This window comes from Ostrea edulis, chromosome 8 (assembly GCF_947568905.1).
Source record: "Ostrea edulis chromosome 8, xbOstEdul1.1, whole genome shotgun sequence".
Lineage (NCBI taxonomy): Eukaryota > Metazoa > Mollusca > Bivalvia > Ostreida > Ostreidae > Ostrea > Ostrea edulis.
The window spans coordinates 45,932,972-45,952,442 of NC_079171.1; the positions used below are offsets into that span (position 1 = coordinate 45,932,972).

General features: G+C 34.7%; 2 protein-coding genes across 4 annotated transcripts in view; both read left to right on the forward strand.

The window, feature by feature from the left end:
* LOC125661365 (multiple epidermal growth factor-like domains protein 10) overlaps nucleotides 1-17,340 on the forward strand; it is a 55,515-nt gene extending 38,175 nt beyond the window's left edge. The window contains exons 3-13 of one of the 2 annotated variants that reach the window (XM_056146299.1): nucleotides 2,271-2,525; nucleotides 2,646-2,783; nucleotides 6,710-6,847; nucleotides 8,537-8,677; nucleotides 10,485-10,622; nucleotides 11,090-11,230; nucleotides 12,599-12,727; nucleotides 13,432-13,450; nucleotides 13,551-13,591; nucleotides 15,261-15,282; nucleotides 15,524-17,340. In XM_056146299.1, the coding sequence (XP_056002274.1) occupies nucleotides 2,271-2,525; nucleotides 2,646-2,783; nucleotides 6,710-6,847; nucleotides 8,537-8,677; nucleotides 10,485-10,622; nucleotides 11,090-11,230; nucleotides 12,599-12,727; nucleotides 13,432-13,450; nucleotides 13,551-13,591; nucleotides 15,261-15,282; nucleotides 15,524-15,617 (1,256 nt within the window). In that variant the 3' untranslated portion in view covers nucleotides 15,618-17,340. The remainder of the gene's footprint in view (nucleotides 1-2,270; nucleotides 2,526-2,645; nucleotides 2,784-6,709; nucleotides 6,848-8,536; nucleotides 8,678-10,484; nucleotides 10,623-11,089; nucleotides 11,231-12,598; nucleotides 12,728-13,431; nucleotides 13,451-13,550; nucleotides 13,592-15,260; nucleotides 15,283-15,523) is intronic. The other variant, XM_056146300.1, reaches the window with a different exon arrangement.
* LOC125661351 (multiple epidermal growth factor-like domains protein 10) overlaps nucleotides 1-19,471 on the forward strand; it is a 296,347-nt gene that overhangs the window by 14,504 nt on the left and 262,372 nt on the right. The gene's annotated exons all lie outside the window — the stretch shown is intronic.

A 19,471-nucleotide genomic window follows, 5' to 3' on the forward strand; every position in this document is an offset into this window, starting at 1 on the left:
TTAGTTATATTGTTGGATAGCAGGTTAGGAAGACATCATGCAACTCAGATCATGTACCCCTGGGTGCATATATTGATTTTCGTTATATTCTTACAAGAATCAAAACCTTCTATATGAAAGGAAAGCATATTTTAGTGTTGCCTTCAACTACATATTTTGATATATTGATGACGTTGTACTTTTTAAAGATAATGTTTTCACTCATATGTCGATTTGATATATCTATGTGAACTACAGATAAAAGACACCACATCGTCCCCCGTATTTGCTTCATACTTAGATATTTCATTGAAAATAAATATTAACGGCAAACTAACAATTTATTTTTATGACAATTGGGGTGATTTCTGCTTCACCATCGCCAACTTCCCATTCTTGTGTAGCAATATTAGAACATTACTTACATATGATGTTCAGTGCTCCCACTGGACCAAAATTCCCTTTCGCCACTTTTTTGGAGTGCAGCTCGGCGCATATAATATCATGCTATACAATTATTCCATCATATTATTTTATTCATTACACTGATTTTAGCATTTGGAATCAGTTACACTACTTAAAATATCCAGCTACCATACGTAAACACTTCTTTCTGAAATAATAAGTTGATTTGTTTGATAATTAAATTTTTATTGTGAAAATCAAAAATCAGGTAATAAATCATCTAAATATAAACTTCATGATGCTACACCCCTCAGTGAAAACATTGTCTACATTGCCCGAAATGCAGATGTCACAAAACATCAAGCCCAATTTAGAGTTGTATCTCAACCATTCCCTATCAAATTTCCGTTTTGGTATGGTAGATTTTGCAATTTGTTTGAGCCGGTGGGGTTGACTGTCAAGCCAAACATATATATTTTTCTTTAATTTTAGGCTGACTAGAGTCAGAACCTACAAGTTTAGTGTCAAAATAGAATGGGGTGCATAGTCTTATGAGATTAGCATCTTTATACTGTTGCGCACCGAACTTCAAAGAAAATTGTTTATCAAAATTGCTACATCCATATCAATGGTGACCGACCGCATTGTTAATGAAATATTCGAACTAAAATCAAACACATCAAAATCTTGTAATCAATGAGCTTGGCTGCAAAAACAAACAATTGATGTATATTTATTTCATATACACAATAATACCGGTCGGTTCTGTGGTTAAGAATTGACATTAATGTGGAGATGATAACACAATTATAATGAATAATACTTTAAATGTTAAACAATTGACCACAGCAGGGTACACAACTGTCCGATGTACTGTACTATATAATCACCGACTTTTTTGCAGCCATAGATTACCTGAGGCTATGATCTGGCCTCCGGTGACCAGCTCTGTGTGCACTGGAGCGACGCGAGATTTCCGGTCGCACGCGTTCACTGAGTAAACAGATTTTGACTGCATAAACAAATAGCCGATAATGTGTCACTGACAAAGGAAAACACAAGACAGATTTTAAAATACAAATTATTGCAAAAAGGGATTTTCGCCACTTTAATTTTTTTTCGCCATTTTTGAAAAAAAAATTCGCCATTGGCGAAAATGGCGAAGCCCAGCTCGAGCACTGATGATCTTGATATATCTCAACTGATTCGATACACAAGGGCTTGTTCTGCGCATGATCAATTATGAAATCGAGACAGGCTACTGAAAAAAAAAAAGATGATAGAGGGATTTTAACATTTTCGTTTAAAATCAGTATTTTTGCAAATTCTATGGTCGTTATTATTACCTCAGTTGACAATAAAACCAATCGTTAGGTCAAATACTGTCTGACGTGTTCCATACCGATTGTTAGGCCGTTTGTGGTACACTTGTTTTGCCTATGGGGTACTCGGTTTTCCTGATCCATATATGGGGCTCACGGAATGTGTGACTGGTGGACAGGGGATCCCTACTGATCGTAGGCATCCGACCCGATCTCTGATATACCCAGGGATCCGTGTTTGCCAGCTTTCTATATTGTGTTCCGTTTGGGAGTTCTGAAATGATCAAATATCATTGCAAATATAAGGGCGAACGCAAATACTAATTTTGTTATGATTATTCCCTAACTCATTTCCCTGGAATTTTAAAAATTGCAGAAAAATCCCACAATAGAACTGCTGGAATGCACACTAACATTTTTATGTAAATATAATCATTTTGTATTTATTTGTAAAATTATTTTATCTTACGTTGGCGAAAACATCGTGCAGTTGGCGAATTGTGTATTTCATACAAATATGTGCATCAGTTATGTAAGATCCGATTTCATCTTATGTACTTTCAGTTCCTAGTGTATACACTACGCGGTTTGCTGGATTTTTCCTCTATGTGTCCAACACTACGTCAAAGGATGACGGCCATCTTTGTTTCCATGATATACAGACTGCGGAGGGTACACCAATAGAAAACCAGACAATAAACTGTTCTGTTCATGGACGATATGTGATATACTACAACGAACGAAGGATACCGGGTGTGGCCTATCCTAGTTATTACTCACCATACGCATATAATGAATTGTGTGAAGTGGAAGTTCATGGTAGGTTTCAGAATTGTTTCAATTTGTCTTTGCTTGGGGTGTTATATGACTTGATTAATAAATATGAAAATTGGACTTTTGAAAGTTTAAATATTTCTATTTGATGATCTAATTACACAGGATGCTCTGACCCAACATTTTACGGAGAGAATTGTGACCAACCGTGTCCCGATATATGTCAAGAGAAGAGGTGTAACATCAGTACGGGATACTGTTTGGGCTGTATACCGGGTTATCAAGGTCTTCGCTGTAGTCAAGGTAGTCACCGTTTATTCTGAGTTTATTGTTTTCCAAAGTAGGCCCTCTGAAGCTTTCATGCAATTGTGTTATCAATCTGCCATTCCCAAAACACGTAATCCAAGCAACCAGATGAAATGCTCCGTAACGCACGGATTACAGCAGTACCAAGGTCTCTTCGAGTCTAATAATGATATTTCTCTTCCCGCCATTCTTTTTAACTGGCGTAACGAAACTACACCTGTTGTTGCTAAAACGGAAAGTAATTTAAGAATTAGAATTATCAAAGTTGGTAAGATAACAGCAAAGGCCGGGTAAATGCATATCAATGCTTTATTTTGATTAAAGATGAAACTCGTAAGATGTTTAGAAGCGGTAAAACAATTTTACCGTATACCTCTGCACCATACATTGATTAAGTAAAGTGATTATTTGTATAAAGTTTAAAAAGTTTGTTTTCTCAAAATTATTGTGATTTTGGCATTGGTAGGTGTTCACGAGAAGTGAAACCTATTAATAGAGTATGGAAAGAACACATAGTTTGACACAGTGTCAATGTGCTCCACCCCCTTCCCCTTCTCGTGGAAAAAACGTCTTTAACGCACAAATATTTACACATGATGCAGTTTATGTGTGTACTTACATTGATCATGTTACAACAATAATTCATTATCTTATTAAGTCAACCAGTTGAACAGTTTGTGTTTTATTTACTATTTACCTTTTAAAACTAACAGAGACTGGGTGACCGTGATACTTTAATCTTACATTTTTACAAATAGACTAGAACTTCCGGCACTTTATTTCCAATCTAATTGCCACTCGTGTACGTCCTTGTTGACTTCACATATACATAAGGTGTCTGACAGACTATACGTTTTAGGTGACCTGAGTAAACTCAGGTTACCCATTGCCATTGCTTGTCGTCATGCGTTTTGCGTCGTCCGTCCTGCCTTAACAATTGAACAATTTTAACTTTTTGATAACTATCAGTCCAATTCCTTTCAAATTTGGTATGAAGCATCTCTGGGACAAGGGAAACATAGAATGTAAATTTCAGGATTCATGTACTCCTGTGGCCTTAGGAGTGGGACAAAAACTGCCCCAAATCAACCAATTTTCAACAATCTTCTTCTCAAGAACTGCACATGTGTAAGAAAAACTAAATGCATGGTGATGGAGAGCGGGAATTTCTCTACCAAAAATTGTGAATTTCATAATCCCCGGGGTAGGGATTCCGACCCCAGGGCGGTGCCAAATTGTTATATTATGCTAATGTGTAAAACGCTTAAATAACATCTTCTCTGGTGCTATTGATACTAAATTGAAACTAAGTGGATAGAGCAGGTAGTCTTTTACGAAAATTGTAAGTTTGATGATCCTCAGAGTAAGGGTTCTGACCCCAAAGTAGGCTAAACTTAGTATAAAGTATTGATGTGTAAGTTTGCTGATACTGTATGAAATCTAAATGCATACTTAGGAATAGCATAAAATGATGTACAAAAATGGTGAATTTCGATCATAGCCCAGAGTTATGATTTTAGTATAAGTTCAAATTAGTCATATCTTTTGATGTTTTTATGCCAATGTACCTATTATTTGAAGCCTTTCATCAATGTATGCACCTTTGAAGGCGGTGAAGTTTTAAGAACACGTCTTGGTTGATAGTATTGCTGAACATTAGAATTTAGCTTTTATATTCAGAACAGATTTTTTTCAAGATATTGTAGCCTATGGATAGTTTGATACTGTTTCACTAGTATTCAGGTGACAGATAAGGGTTGTGGGCCTCTTGTGTGTTGTGCAAACAGGGGTTAGGGTAGGCTCCTGAGAAATAAAGCTTAGAAAACCAAGGGGTTAATTTTCATAATACGTAACGGGAACAACGTTTGATTCAATTTCTACACAGCGTCGTGCGCCAGAAATACTTCAGACGATCAGTCTTCAGTCCGACTTCACACTGTCATAGATGACGACTTTGGAGCAGAAAGTATTTACAGTGGGTTGAACATTTTCTCAGTAGATCGGAATTTTCTGAATTAATGTTTTATTCTGAAATTTTAGTTATTCATAGTGATAGAATAATAGGTGATCTACATGTAACAATTCTATGACTCGAATCACCCTTTTTATAGACTAGTTTTAATCGCACATGGGAAATTAGAGTCATCAATTTATAAACAAGATATGGTACAAAAATATATTGATGATTTCATTTCAAAATTATGAATGTACATGGTTGCTATCAGCAACCTCCCCCCTTCCCCCCTCTCTCCGCCGTAACTCGGTACGACGACACGACTCTATGAGCATGGCTATAATCTGACTGTAACTGTAAGGCAGTGAACATTCTTAGAATTTGTTTTCATTTTTTCATGACTGGATCGTAAATTAATTCCAACACTTTACTTTCATTGTTGAGTTAGTTATAATTCAAAATGTGTTATAAAATATTGTTTGAATTTCAGGGAAAACGAGTTTGAATTTTTCAATGCATATGCCATCAATCAAAATATGCTAATGATTGACTGATTTTGTGTTTTCTGCCGCACTCAACTTTTTTCAGTTATCTGATGCGCCTAGTTTTTATTGGTGGGAGAGAGAACCCAGATACAATGTAACTGGGTAGAGACCACCGACCTTCCGCAAGTAAACTCGGCAACTTCCTCACCTACCGGCACGAGCGGGATTCGAACCCGCGCCGACCAGAGGTCGTGTGATTTTGAGTGCAATGCTCTAACCACTCTGCTACTTTAATTTATAGAATACAGTGGTTTTAGTGAAAATTGTTTGTTATTGAAATTACAATATTTTTAAATTCTCTTTCACGTGGTTTCTCATTGGAGGGGGTGATAGGACTTTCTACAAGACAAAGTGAGTAGACATGATAAATATGTTCATAATCGTTACGTCTACAATGGATGCAGAGGAGAACGATATTGTCTATGTAATATTTCCTGCTATTACAGCTGGTCGGGTTGCTAGGCAGTCAATATTTGATCCACCAGGTCTGAATGGTTCCTTGTTGACAATAATTGTTGACATATCTCTTTATCCACTTTTCTGATAATAATTTCGGAGTATTTGTTGATAGTGTGTATATTTCTATGAAATACGCCATGCATTATGTCAGTGGACGCCATATTATTCTCACGCAATTGCTGTATGTAAGACGTCCCGGTACTATTTTTAAATAGTTAGGCGTAAACAGTATTGCTTTTCAGACCCATACATGTATAACTGATCATTTTCGTGATTGGTTTCTGTTTGATAAACCAATAAACAAATTAGTTAGTATATTGGTTGTATTTTAAAGTCGATAAATTGTGTTGATATTAAAACAAACCCACTGATAATTCGTGTATCCTATTGATCAACAGGAAAGCAAAGTAGGGGATATTGACGCGGGGATGATAGCAAAAGTAGTTCGGGTCAGAAGTGCTTTACGCAACTGGTATTTGAAAGATGTTGGTATATGAACCTAGCGATAAGCACCACAAGAATCAAGAAACTCTAAACAATACTGAATTGAAATATTCCCACCGTATTACCGGTCTTCTGTAGCTTTTATTGATCATAGCAACTTAACACAAAAGTACTATGACGTCGCAGTGGGTTTTACCTTAGATGATATTATTCCGAGTTTGTTTTTTTTTTCGATTGGTGATATTTTCTTTCTTATTAAATTGAGGTTCGCTTGTTACATGTACTATTTTGTTGTCTCAGATTTGTTGGATTTTTTTACGGAGGGGGGTCGCATATCTAATTACGCTGATTTACAAAAGTCCATTGATATCACCAAAGGAATCGTAAATTTTACAATTACTTACGTACAAGACAATTGCGGATTATGTTAACTTTATTGAACGTTTGTTTTACATGTGTCAGCTTCAGCGTTTTTATACTTTTTACCATGTGATTATTACGAACTCCTTTAACACTTTCAGTGTGTGATAAACAGGCGTATGGGCTGGAATGTTCGTCATCATGTGGGAACTGTAGCGATGGGGAGTCATGTCACTATCAAAACGGCACGTGCCCTCGGGGATGTAATGCAGGGGTATATGGGGAGAAATGCCAGACACGTGAGTTCAACATTTCTTGTTTCTTTGAAATACAATGTTCATGAAAAGTATTTCTTATAAATGAAAAGTGTACAGTATTCATAAGCATGTGCTATACCATTTAGAAAGATCAGATATGTTCTTGACATTGGTATCTGTTTTCAAGGTCATATACGAAAGACATATTACTTTCCCTTTTGATACCGAACGTTTTGCTAAGGAATGGTTTATACCTATGTTATGCGAACATCTGTTGCGTCTGGAATCCATGATTGAATTTAAAAACCTTAAAGCAGCTATGCACCTTTCTAAATACACTAAACTACCGCTATTGCTATCAGATTTAATACGCCTTTATAGGTATGTTATGAAACGCAAATATGTTGTCTTATACACCGATCATATCATTGATATAGTAGCATTAAGAATGAACAACATTAAGTTAAAATGACCGGCTTCCTTTTGATTGATTGATTGATTGGTTATTGTTGAATGTCCTTCTCGGGAATATCACTTATATGAAGTCGGGGGTTTTAGTCTCCAATCTGCTTAATGGAAACTACCAAAACGAAGCCCCCCCCCCCCCAAAAAAAAAATAAGGTAACATCACAGATGGTTAGGTCTACAACCAATCGCATATTCCTGGACCTTTCCGGTAAGCGGCAAACCAACCCGAGAAGTTGTGATTGGTTAACACCACGATCAGCATAACATTGCCTCGGTGTTGAATATTATACTTATAATAATTTTGACGAGGTCCATTATTGTATGGAGATTTACAATTATAATAGTTATATACTTCTTATTCAATGAAATACCCCTTCTCCCACCATTTACGATCATTAATAAATAATTATTATTCATGTAACATTTCCAATGGTTGTAATATATTTCGTAATTATATTCGTCATTGTTTCAATTTTTCGTGATGATTTATTAATAGTTACTGATGTGTAAAAAACGGATGGAGAAACAAGAAAGTTTTTATTTTTATTGAACACGTTCTCTGATACAAAGTAATTAGTCTAAAATTGTCCAATGTGTCAGATATCGAATGACACGGGACTGTTCTGTACAGTTTGGTCTTTATAAATTTAAAGTTCAAACATTATACCGAAATCGTTTGTACACTAACTGGCCCTGTCCAAATAATCAGGTGATATTATACAATGTTGCACTTTTTATGTGTGCTATTCACGTAGTGTATTATGCTAAGTCAATAGGTGTCTGACATGTTTCTTGTCAATAAATTGGATATCACAACAAAATTATAGTACATTTTACTAATTGCGTAAGAATTAAACCATGTAATACATAATGTGCATGTATTTGCAAGTACCACCTGTCGTTTAAGTCAATGTTGTTTGAATCATTACATACCAATTGTTAGTCCGTCCTTTACTCACATTACTTGTTTTGACTACGGATTACTCCGTTCATCTGATCAATATAATGTTCACGGTAGGTGTGACCGGTCAAACGGGGATAATTGCTCCTCTTAGGCATATTACACAAACATCTGGTGTTTCCAGGGGGCCGTGCGTGTCCAGCTATAAAAACGCTGTGTTTTTAAAGAATGTTTATGAGATTGCTCACTCTTCGCTATTTCCATCTTTTGATGGCAATGACACTTTTATGATACCCTTCCTAATGTTAAAATGTTTGATGGAGAAATACGTTTCTGTACAATTTACTTTTCGCCTGAAATAGCATGCCAAACTGGTTTTTATGGAAAGAACTGCGGACAGAGATGCAGTGAGAACTGTAAAGTGACAAACCGTTGTAGCAGATTTACTGGGGAGTGTGATGGGGGCTGTAAATCGGGATGGAAGATGCCAACATGTCAGCGAGGTAACTGTATGTCAGAATGAATCTAGTTTTACAAACCAAAATGGTTTAAAATCCTAGTTTAGAATATGTTTTATTTAGGACAACATTATGCATAATGTAGAATAACGATGATGATATGTTTAAAAAAAATATCACACCTATCTTATGATTTTAAAGTTAATTCTAATTCAATGCATGGTATATTTTCTGGCTTCTACTGTACGTGTGCTGTTTAAAGAGTAAAAAAAACGCCCTGTACATGTTTGCAAAGTTCCTTAGCAAAAAATGCGAATGGTACATTATTTTCATAATGTTTAAGAAAATAACCTTGTTATTAGTCCACCTAAATCTCACATTAGCATTCGTAATTTATTGTCGACGTCGGTAATATTTCAAATAATAAACATAGTTACAAAAAATGCTTACACAATTGCAATCAAATATGGGATAACTAAAATGTGAGTAAAGGGACTTAAGACCAGACCATCTTACAAAGCGAAATAACAGTATCTTACACCTGATTTTTTTCTCAAGAAACACTAGGTCAATAACAATGGAATTTAATATGAAGCACCCTCTGGTAAAGGGAACTTACATCTTTTCAGTCGAAAGATGATATCTTTTTTTAAGGTGTACAAAATTGACAAAATATCACCCAAGAGAAACCAATGCTATATGTCAAGCAGGAACGACTGGGACATTCAAATTAAACTTTGCACAATGTATCGTTGCATGGAAAGGATTCAATTCCATCCACTTTAAATGTTACATCCCTTGGCATTTCCAGGGATCAGTATTACCCTATTTTCGATTCTCCAATTTCTGTAGCATTTGAGATTGAACATTGCTATCTGCAGCTTTTCAACTCTCTACAATGGCGGGGTAATTAATAATTATCAGAAATTTCAAGTTATATAACCAATGTTATCTTTCGTTCGTGTACCTATTAGAAAAGAACTAATATTGGAATAGTGAAAAACAAAATGGAACTAGATAAAATATTTCCTCGTTTTCAACATCAGTTTATAGTTGGGACTCAGATGTGTTTAAATCATGATAATGATCTCACAAAGACATCGTGAAAGGAGGACTGAATTTTTCATATGTTTATTTTGGGAAACCGCTTCTAAATATTATCGTTTGTTTCATATTCAAAATATGGCGGATAAGATGACTAGGAGGGGAAAACATAATCTTTTCGCTGGTGGCGGTGATAAAATAATCAAATCAGAGTACAAGGGAACAGTCTCAAGTGATATGAAACATGTCATATAACATTTTACTCATTTGCAAGTTGTGTTGGTAAATATGACTGTTATAACGTAAGGTGAAGATAACGAACAGTGATCAATCTCATAACTCCTGTAAGCAATTCAAAATAGATAGTTGGGCAAACACGGACCCCTGGACACACCAGAGGTGGGATCAGGTGCATAGAAGGAGTAAGCATCACCTGTTGACCGGTCTCATCCGCCGTGAACCCTATATCCTGACAATACGATTTGCAAAATGCAGACTTTAAACGAGACTGTTGAAAACAAGTGTAGCTTCAATTCATATATCAGAAGCTTGCCTCGACTTAAAGACTGACCATACGTAGAGCAATTATGTGCGTATGAAATAAGTTAAGATACATAAACACCATATTCAGGTGATAATGGAATATTGCTACAAAATATGATAATTTGATGCCTTTTTGACAGTATATTTTTGGGAAATTATTTTATCTAGATTTTGAAATGAATTACCTTCATAATGTTTTCTTCATGCAAAATATACTTTGGGGCAGTATTCTTCTGGTATACATGATGCTATTGGTTTCTTCCAGAATGTGACGGTGGCATGTACGGCGCAGGCTGCACACAGAAATGTGGTTCCTGTCTAAACAACAAACAGTGTCATCATGTTAACGGCACGTGTTTGATTGGCTGTTCTTCAGGATACCAGGGAGGACATTGCAAGGAGAGTGAGTTTTATATTTATTATGTATTTATTGTAAGACTGCATGTAATTGGTATATAATAGATATTGTAAAACTGCATGCAATTGGTATATAATAGATATGTATAAATCATGAAGTACAGTTACTTGTTCATCGAAGTAGCCGTCACAAAATTTAACACCTTGCGAGTAAACACAGTGACAAAGTGAATAACAAGAGTGTTTATGCACAAAAATTGAGGTACTGTACATTTTGAAATTATTTTCATCTAAGCTATTTATTCATGTATATTTGCAAAACAATGATGACAGAACACGAGGTATTTCATGTTTTGTTATGAGTAAATGCTTTGACATGTGAACAAAATATAGAAACGGTAAAATGCATACATGTATGAATATACTAACACCTTTAGTCGTCTTTGATACTTTATAACTTTGATACTTATAATGTTATAACGCTTTAACGTAAACAAAATAATGATTCACCAGACTGTCCCAGTGGGTATTTCGGTATCAATTGTGAGAACAGCTGTACCGTGTACTGTGGTAGAAATGGTAGTTGTGATCAGACCACCGGGATATGTGATGGAGGATGTGAGGAGGGGTGGAGCGGGCCTCTCTGTGGTACAGGTAACAAAATAAAGAATTATCTATCTTTCCGTCTTAATTGTTTGATAAGTGACGGCCATCTGTTCTACAATATGAGCAAAATCCAAGTTGTTGTTTTTTTGTTGTTTTTTTTGTTGTTTTTTTTTTTGGTTGTTTTTTTTTTAATGATAAAAGGGATAGCTATTATGATGATTTAGTTCCACCCTGAAACCAGGGATCATGAAAATTTCAACTTTGGTAAATTACTACCCGCACCTATAAGTCTGTTTTTTAATGTTTTACATTTAAACACAATATGATCAGCCATCTTTATAGATAATTTCTATATTCAGACAAACGAACCACTTCTCGATCTATGTTGAATAACACTTATCTTACAATACAATGTTGAATTAAAAGCTAACACTGATAACACTGTATCTATCTGCGTTTTCCATCCATAGTTTGAAGATTTGTAAGATTGATCAGTGTTCGTTATCTTCACCTTTCCTATAAGAAAAACAAGAAGTGTATAAAATGAATCGGTCTACAAGTTAAAGCATATACATGATTCTAACTTGCCTTTGAACACCGTAAAACCCTCATTATGTTCTGCAATACCACCATGTAAATTACTAAACGAAAAATACATGCACCAAATTCTGAAACTAAAAATAAAGATCTTAAACAAACGTCGTTGTTTAAAAAAAACTATTGTGAATAAAACAATCCAAATATTCTTCAATTGATATTTATACAAATGATACAAAGGACCAAAATAAAGCCGCTGCTACTGCAGTAATCACAAACGACGTTTTCTCTGCATGACGTCCGAATGGAGTAAGAATTTATACCACCAAAGCAAAGACCACACAACCTGCCTTTGAATACATTGAAAATTTATAATGATATTTTACTATATTCACAGACTCCATATCTTGTCTACAATTAATATGCAACATGAACATTGATCATGCATACATTCTAGATATTGTAAACCAGTACTATCGTCTACCTAAATAAGGTAAATGGTTGAGTTCTGCTAGATTCCAAATCATATTGGTATCTACGACAACACCACAACGCAGTGGCAAAAATGCACTTTAATAGAATATTGTAGGTAAAGCAGATATGAAATACTCTGTGGTTTCTATGATTTCGGGTTCACTTACTGGGATACATTTAAACGACATATGAATGCAAGTGAGCATTGTATATAAATAATGCGTCCTCGATACATGTATGCCTTAATTTGTTTTAGTACGGTTTTGTTGTAGAGGTATTATCTTCCCCCGATAGTTTGAAATAAATTATTTCAATAAATACCAAAGTACAGCAACTTTTAATACTTCTAAATATTGCGTCTTATCATTTATTATTGCTGAAATAGTTCATTACCTTTATTTACAGAAGAGTTATCATCCCGTGTTACAAGTTGTACAGATGACAACACCGCCACCATCATAAGTATTGTAGTATCTATTTTTATAGTGCTTATTGGAAGTATCATCAACTTCCTGATGTGGAAGAGAAATCAGAGTAAGTATAAAAAGTTAGATGTATGTAAATTACAGGAAACAATAATAAAAATGTCGATTGTCTTTCCTTCACAGATTTTCCTTAATATTGAGCACTTAAAACAAACACATAAAAAGCGAAAATTAATTTCAAAAATAAAGTGAAGATCACGAACAGTAATCCATCTCACAAATCACATGGAGAATACAAAATTAAAGGGATAGCAAACACGGAACTCTGGGTGGATTTGGTGTCTACGAGGAGTAAGCAGCCCCTGTTGACCGGTCATACCCGCTGTCAGCCTTTTATCTCGTCAATCAAACTCACTTACATAATGACATATCATTTGTTATGAAACATAACAGACAACTTTTGAATTATTGAGAGGTTGTACTTGCAAACTAGATCATTATAAGTGCAATATAATTTGCGAAATGTTTACTTTAAACGATACTTTTAAAATATCTGAAACATCAAGTTATTTGACAGTAGTCTGCTTCAATTTGAAATTGATCCTACGCAGGGGATGCTCACGCATACAAATCAATTAAGAGATACAAACAGCAACATCATCAATATTGAAAAAAACAATACAAATGTCCTATTGTAATATACACTACCTGTGTATATTAGCTTCAAAATGTTCTCACATTATAAATAAGTCCGTATCCATTACATATATATAGACAATTGTTTCATACATGTTTATGATATTGTTATTTCAGCAGAATACGCAAAGAAAGGGTAACTATCACATTTGATTGTATACTTCATTTATGTAAGACGCGTTAAAGAAGTTGTTCATTAATCGGATACATCACAAGGTATGTTTAATTGATTTCAGAGAAAACTGTAGAAGTGAAACAAGGAGTGCTAACAATTCAGGTAAATGTATCCTCTTGTCACGAAGTGGATAATTTTAAAGAGTTGGCAGACTTTATTTTACTGTATTCCAGCTTGTAGGCGATTATTGTTGATGAATTGGTACACGTGCATATCATTAACATTCTAAATAGTTCATGTTCAATAATGAAACTAATATTTCGTTGTTTTCTGTTTACTCTGCTTTACAACGTGTTATCTAAACGATGCTTGATCTGAAAGTGGAGTGACGGGATGCTGTAAACAATGGAGAACCACATTTGCACAAATTCAGCACTTGACATAATATATTCTTGCACAACGTTATTCACCGTCAAATCGTGTTACATTTTATTCATATGTGAAATGTTTATTTACTTTCCAAGCTCCAGATAAGGGGGGAAGGGTTGCTCAATTATGCATTGCTTTGTGAAATACGCAGTGGAAATAAAACTGAGTACACATACACATTGAATTTGTAGATATGCATAACACTCTGAAATATATTTTCTTCCTATAAAATACTCATGATTTTGAAAACGAATTAAAATTAACACTGGTTTCTGACTTTTCTTGAAAGGCATATAGATTAACATACAAATCTTCGTAGAATTTGCTGGTATTCTGAAATAAAATATGCATTTATTTAGAAATTTGGGGAGGGGGATGTGTACTACACTTTGTCTTTGAAAAAAATACCATTAGGATCTCTGGACTTTCATAAAAACCTTAACATGAGAGGACAGCAAATTCGTTTTCACTGATAAGAGATGAAATTCTCATTGGTTTCTGTTTTTAATTTCCATTTTCCTAGTAAACTCGAAAAAAGAATACTTCCGAAATCTGGAAACTTTCAAAGTGAAGTCATGGTCCTATGGTTGTTAGTTATTTAAATTTTGATTTGGATAACATGGAGTGACATATGTTATTTCGACATTTAGTTCTTATCATGTAAATTATATATGTCTTATGTAATATATCAGCGATATGTAAATTGCACAAATGTAATTTTTATGGAAGGAGCACTTGACCCCTTGTATTGTAAATTATTAAACATACGGATACTTGCTTATAATCACTTGTACGATTGACCATATCTTTGACACGTGTCACAAAACTGTGGTAAACAGTAACGTCAACCGATCTGCAGTTTCTTCATCTAATCAGGCGGACATTCATGTTTCTTAATTTATATCAGTGTTAGGGTAGATAACATTTTAAAACTTGATACCACATGCTAATTCTACTTTCGTTTTTTTTTAAATCATGAACTAATTGGCTACAAATGAAAATAAAGTACTTGCTTGTTTGGTCAAAGTAAAAATTGTACTTCAGAATTTGTGTATCACCCAAAATCACGACTATGAAGCATGCATCTCATACGGTTAAAATGTTGTGTAATGGAACATGATGATCGGCGTGTCAGTTTCCAGAAAAACCTTTTAAACATGCTTTCACGGACAAGTGAACTTTGATTATTGTCTCCAGTCACCTGTAGTATAAGCTGTTGTGATTTCTGAGAATTGTAAACGCCGAAAATATCACTTTGATACCACGTTTACTGCATGCATTTGAATTTGAGATGTAATGCAGTATCAGGTCCCGATGCCGTTGCGTCTGTTTTCTGCAATTTCTTTTATAAATCAACATTTCGCATTAAAACTCGGGTCAAATTATTTTATTTCATTCTCAGATATACCAAGCGGTTCAAATCGGTATGTATGTCTTGAATTGTTGAAGGAATGAGCTTAATATTGAAGTGGTTTATAAGCAAGATTACATTATAGTATTTACTATCCAACATTGTGGTAATGTATTGGAACTACGGTAGAGGACACATTATACTAAACAAATTATTTCATTACTTAAATTAATGAACATAAGGATGGAATCGGTAATTTTCAGAAAATCTGAAATGAAACTGAAATTTGTACCATGTCTATTTCTCAATAACAGGGTTGGATCCCCGTATGCAGAACTGGAAGACCTTGCCAAACCGAACACGTATGAGGAACTTCACCATTATACCGAATCTACCGGGAAAGTCTAAGACGAGTTATTTGTACTGCAGTTATTTCCACCGTACTTAGTTTTATATGATGAACTTTCACATAGAACGTATAGCCGGAAAAGTCTAAGACGAAGATATATATTATTTTTACTGCATTTATTTCCACCGTATTTAGTTTTCCATGATGAACCTTCACATATAATGCAGTACATTTTTGACGTCGAACGTCCAATGCATTTCATTTCGTTGTCCACAACGCTGACCGTTGATGAGTGTGTGCAATCTAATGTCTCAATGATTTGTGAACATATGAAGAGAGTACGTGGGATAAAACTGTTGAATAATTACTGATATCTTACATGAACGGTGTGAACCTGTCTTTATATATTTTGAATGTATATATATTGTTATAATATCATTGGCGCCCTAGCGATTATATTACATGACAAAATGACCGTGATTAACTGAAAACTCACGGGAAAACATGATAAATTGTAATTGTATGTATTGGAATCTATCAATGTTATTTTCATTAATTTATTGGATCAAAGAAGTACTTGCGGTTTTGGCGAAATTCTGCCAAGCTTTTATGAGGAAAAATTAGTTTGCGTTGCAGATATTTTCTTCTTTAATTTTTAAAAGAAAAACTCATACAGGTACTTATTCTCAAACACATATGAAAATCAACTAATACATGCGTATGCGTAGTACATAATTAAATAAAGTAAGGGTCATGAAGCTATTTGTGATGTTTTCTGATGGTTTTCTATGGATAAATCAGTGAAATTTAACAACTCTTTCGTCGTCGTCCGGAAGACTTTTTGTATGGCTTGAAAATTTACGAAGAAACTGACAATTCCTCTTAATTTCATCCCAGACGACGAGGGAAGAAGGGTTAAAATGTCAATTGGAAGATGCTTACAGAATTGTCATCATGACGTAATTTCGAGTGATGAAATTCCCACTTCTTGGCAGTTGAAGAGGTAACGGGAATCATTGGGGTAGTACATGTATTTTCAAAAAATATATGCTGATCAGATATTTATTTAAAGGGTTTAACATTTATTGGAAACATAATAATAAAAAAATGAAAAAAATTCCGGATGTATTTAAGTCAATCTTACAGACCGGATTTCATATGTGTTGTTATTGCCAGTGTAAAGATAACGGTGTATATATAAGACCTACCAAAGCTCCATGAGAATTCATGTTACACACACGATAATCAACATTTAAATATTTTATCTGATGATGAATGAATAATTTCACAAACAATGTATTCGTTGAAAATTTAAGCATTATATTAACTATGTGCATACATTTCATTAAATATAAAACAACATGTGATATCAACAGTAGACGACAATGTTTTACTTAGACCAATTTCACCCAAGGCGCGTACGTACATCAATGATATTTAGTGGACGTGTGAAATTTTTAAGAAAGTATACAATTGTAATCCGCGAATATAATTGTTTACGTACCACCCCTCCCCTCAACATTTCAAAAAGGACGATACGTGTCTAGTGATACATTGTACAATTCTTGTCTACTGATTGTGTGTTGTAGCATTGTAACATTCTTGTATACTGATTTTGTGTTGTAACATTGTACCATTCTTGTCTACTGATTGCGTGTTGTAGCATTGTATCATTCACCATATTTGTTTTAACAATTGTTTTTACACATTTTTATTACTTGTGTAAACAAATTTCATCATCAGAAATTTAACTGTAAAATAAAATTCGAGGTTATTCTTCAATTTAAATCCCAGAATGTCACACTATAGTGCCCAGGTATGCGCGTTAGCTGCAAACATACTAGCGTACATTGTATATGTTATCGCCCGAGAGTGCTACAATGCAGCTACAATGGAGGGAATTCCAACAACGAATAACTATTTCTCTCCGATCTAAGTTGTCTCTTTTTTAAATTCACAAATTATATGTTTTAGGAAGCTTAAACACCAGAGAACACTAATTTATCCACGTTTTAAACAACGCCATATCTCACTGATTTATGATATATAACAAGGCTTGTAATTCAATTCACCCCTTTTCGTACCCCTTGAGAGATATTTCACGATTAAAAATATATATATTGCTTACCAGCTGGTTTCATAGCCCCCTTCACTTCCGGTAATTTTCTTTATGATTAAAATTATCTAATAACAACTACCTACCCGTTGTATGTTTTAAAATGGAAGTACTATCAGCCCCGTCAGTGTTATTGACAATGCGCTTTCTTTCTATATAATGGTAAAGAAGTTCGATTTGTTGACACCCTCTCTCTCTCTATCTCTCTCTCTCTCTCTCTCTCTCTCTCTCTCTCTCTCTCTCTCTCTCTCTCTCTCTCTCTCATATGGTAGGCAGTCGAAACGGTATACAGTAGTGAAAAATTAAGTTTAAACGATGAATGAAGTGATGTTTTGAGGATTTGGTATATTGAGTACGTGCTTTATTTGAATAGCTTTCGGCATTGGGTTCAAACTCACTACGTCCCGGTTACGGAGCGAATGTTATACCACTGATTTCCGCGACCGTTTCATGATTATCCCCCCTCTGAAATTGTATTTCTAGTTTCTCAGAAAAAAAAACTGCGGTTTTTTTTCCTGAGCATACCTATAACATGACATTTTGCTCCAAATGCCAAGCGTATGCTATCGAGAGTCTACATTTATGATGTTTTATCATCAAATTTCATGGAATATTGCGTATGCCTATTAAAACAAATACCGATGAATTCCATTGTGTTCCGGTTCGTGAAATACTATATTGGTTATTACACAAACTGTGTATGAAATTATGTGATTTGAGTGTGAGCTACCTTTGGTATCGTCATCTTTTTTTCTCTCAAATGCACGCAGGACTCTAATAAATATCAACATTTTTTTTCTTAGAATCCGCCACAATAAAGAGATTTGGAGACATAAATAAGAAATCGCTGTTACCAGTGTATCAATACTTCTTTAATTTCGTGTTCGGGCCATTATATTTCTGGAATAGAAAAGCTTTCTGCGAATACCTGCAGTTCTTGTCCTGCGCGGCATATCTGATTTGGTTTCAATTTACATTTAATACCCATTCAAATCAGTACAAGAACCAAAAATTTCAAATTTATTAAAAATGAATAATTCTATGCGTTATACAGTTTTTATTTTCCTACCAAGAACATCTCTTGGGAGAATTCTCGAATATTGCAGATGTACGTCAAAGTTGGTGACGTCGATAGTTTAATATAGACTATTCCGTTGAATATATAACAGCTGCTATGGTAGATTAAGAATAACAATGGTCATTTTCATAAATGTCACATTCTCAAATACCAGATTTAATATTTTTGTGAATGTTCATGTCAGGGCAGATTTTGGCTAAACCGTACCTTGTTCTTATTCACCCCCCTTAGGCACTTAGGATACAACGACTTAGCAAAATCACACTGTGGCTTCTTTGCTAGTTACACAAATTAATTATAGGATCCAATGATGTAGATGGGGGAGGGGTGTTATCCAAAAATGATTCGATAAAAACACGTGTAACACCCAGTGCCAGTTAATCTTTTATATAAATTGTACATTAAAATAATTGCCTATAAATAGTAGCAGCATCATATTGAAAAACCACAAAAATGTCCCTCAGAATGGGGGTGGGAAGGGCCAATCCTCGGAAATTCCCTCTGGATGTGCCATTTGGATGGAGACTATATTCAAAGACAAACAATTAGGTGTGGGTTTTACTGTCTTATGACAGCATCTAGTTTGTATTGGAGGCATTTCATTTGAATGATTGTATCTTGTTTAACGTTTCTCTTGAGAATGTTTCACTCATATGGAGACGTCACCAACACCGGTGAAGGACTTCAAATTTAGATCATTGCTCGGCGCTTACGGCCTC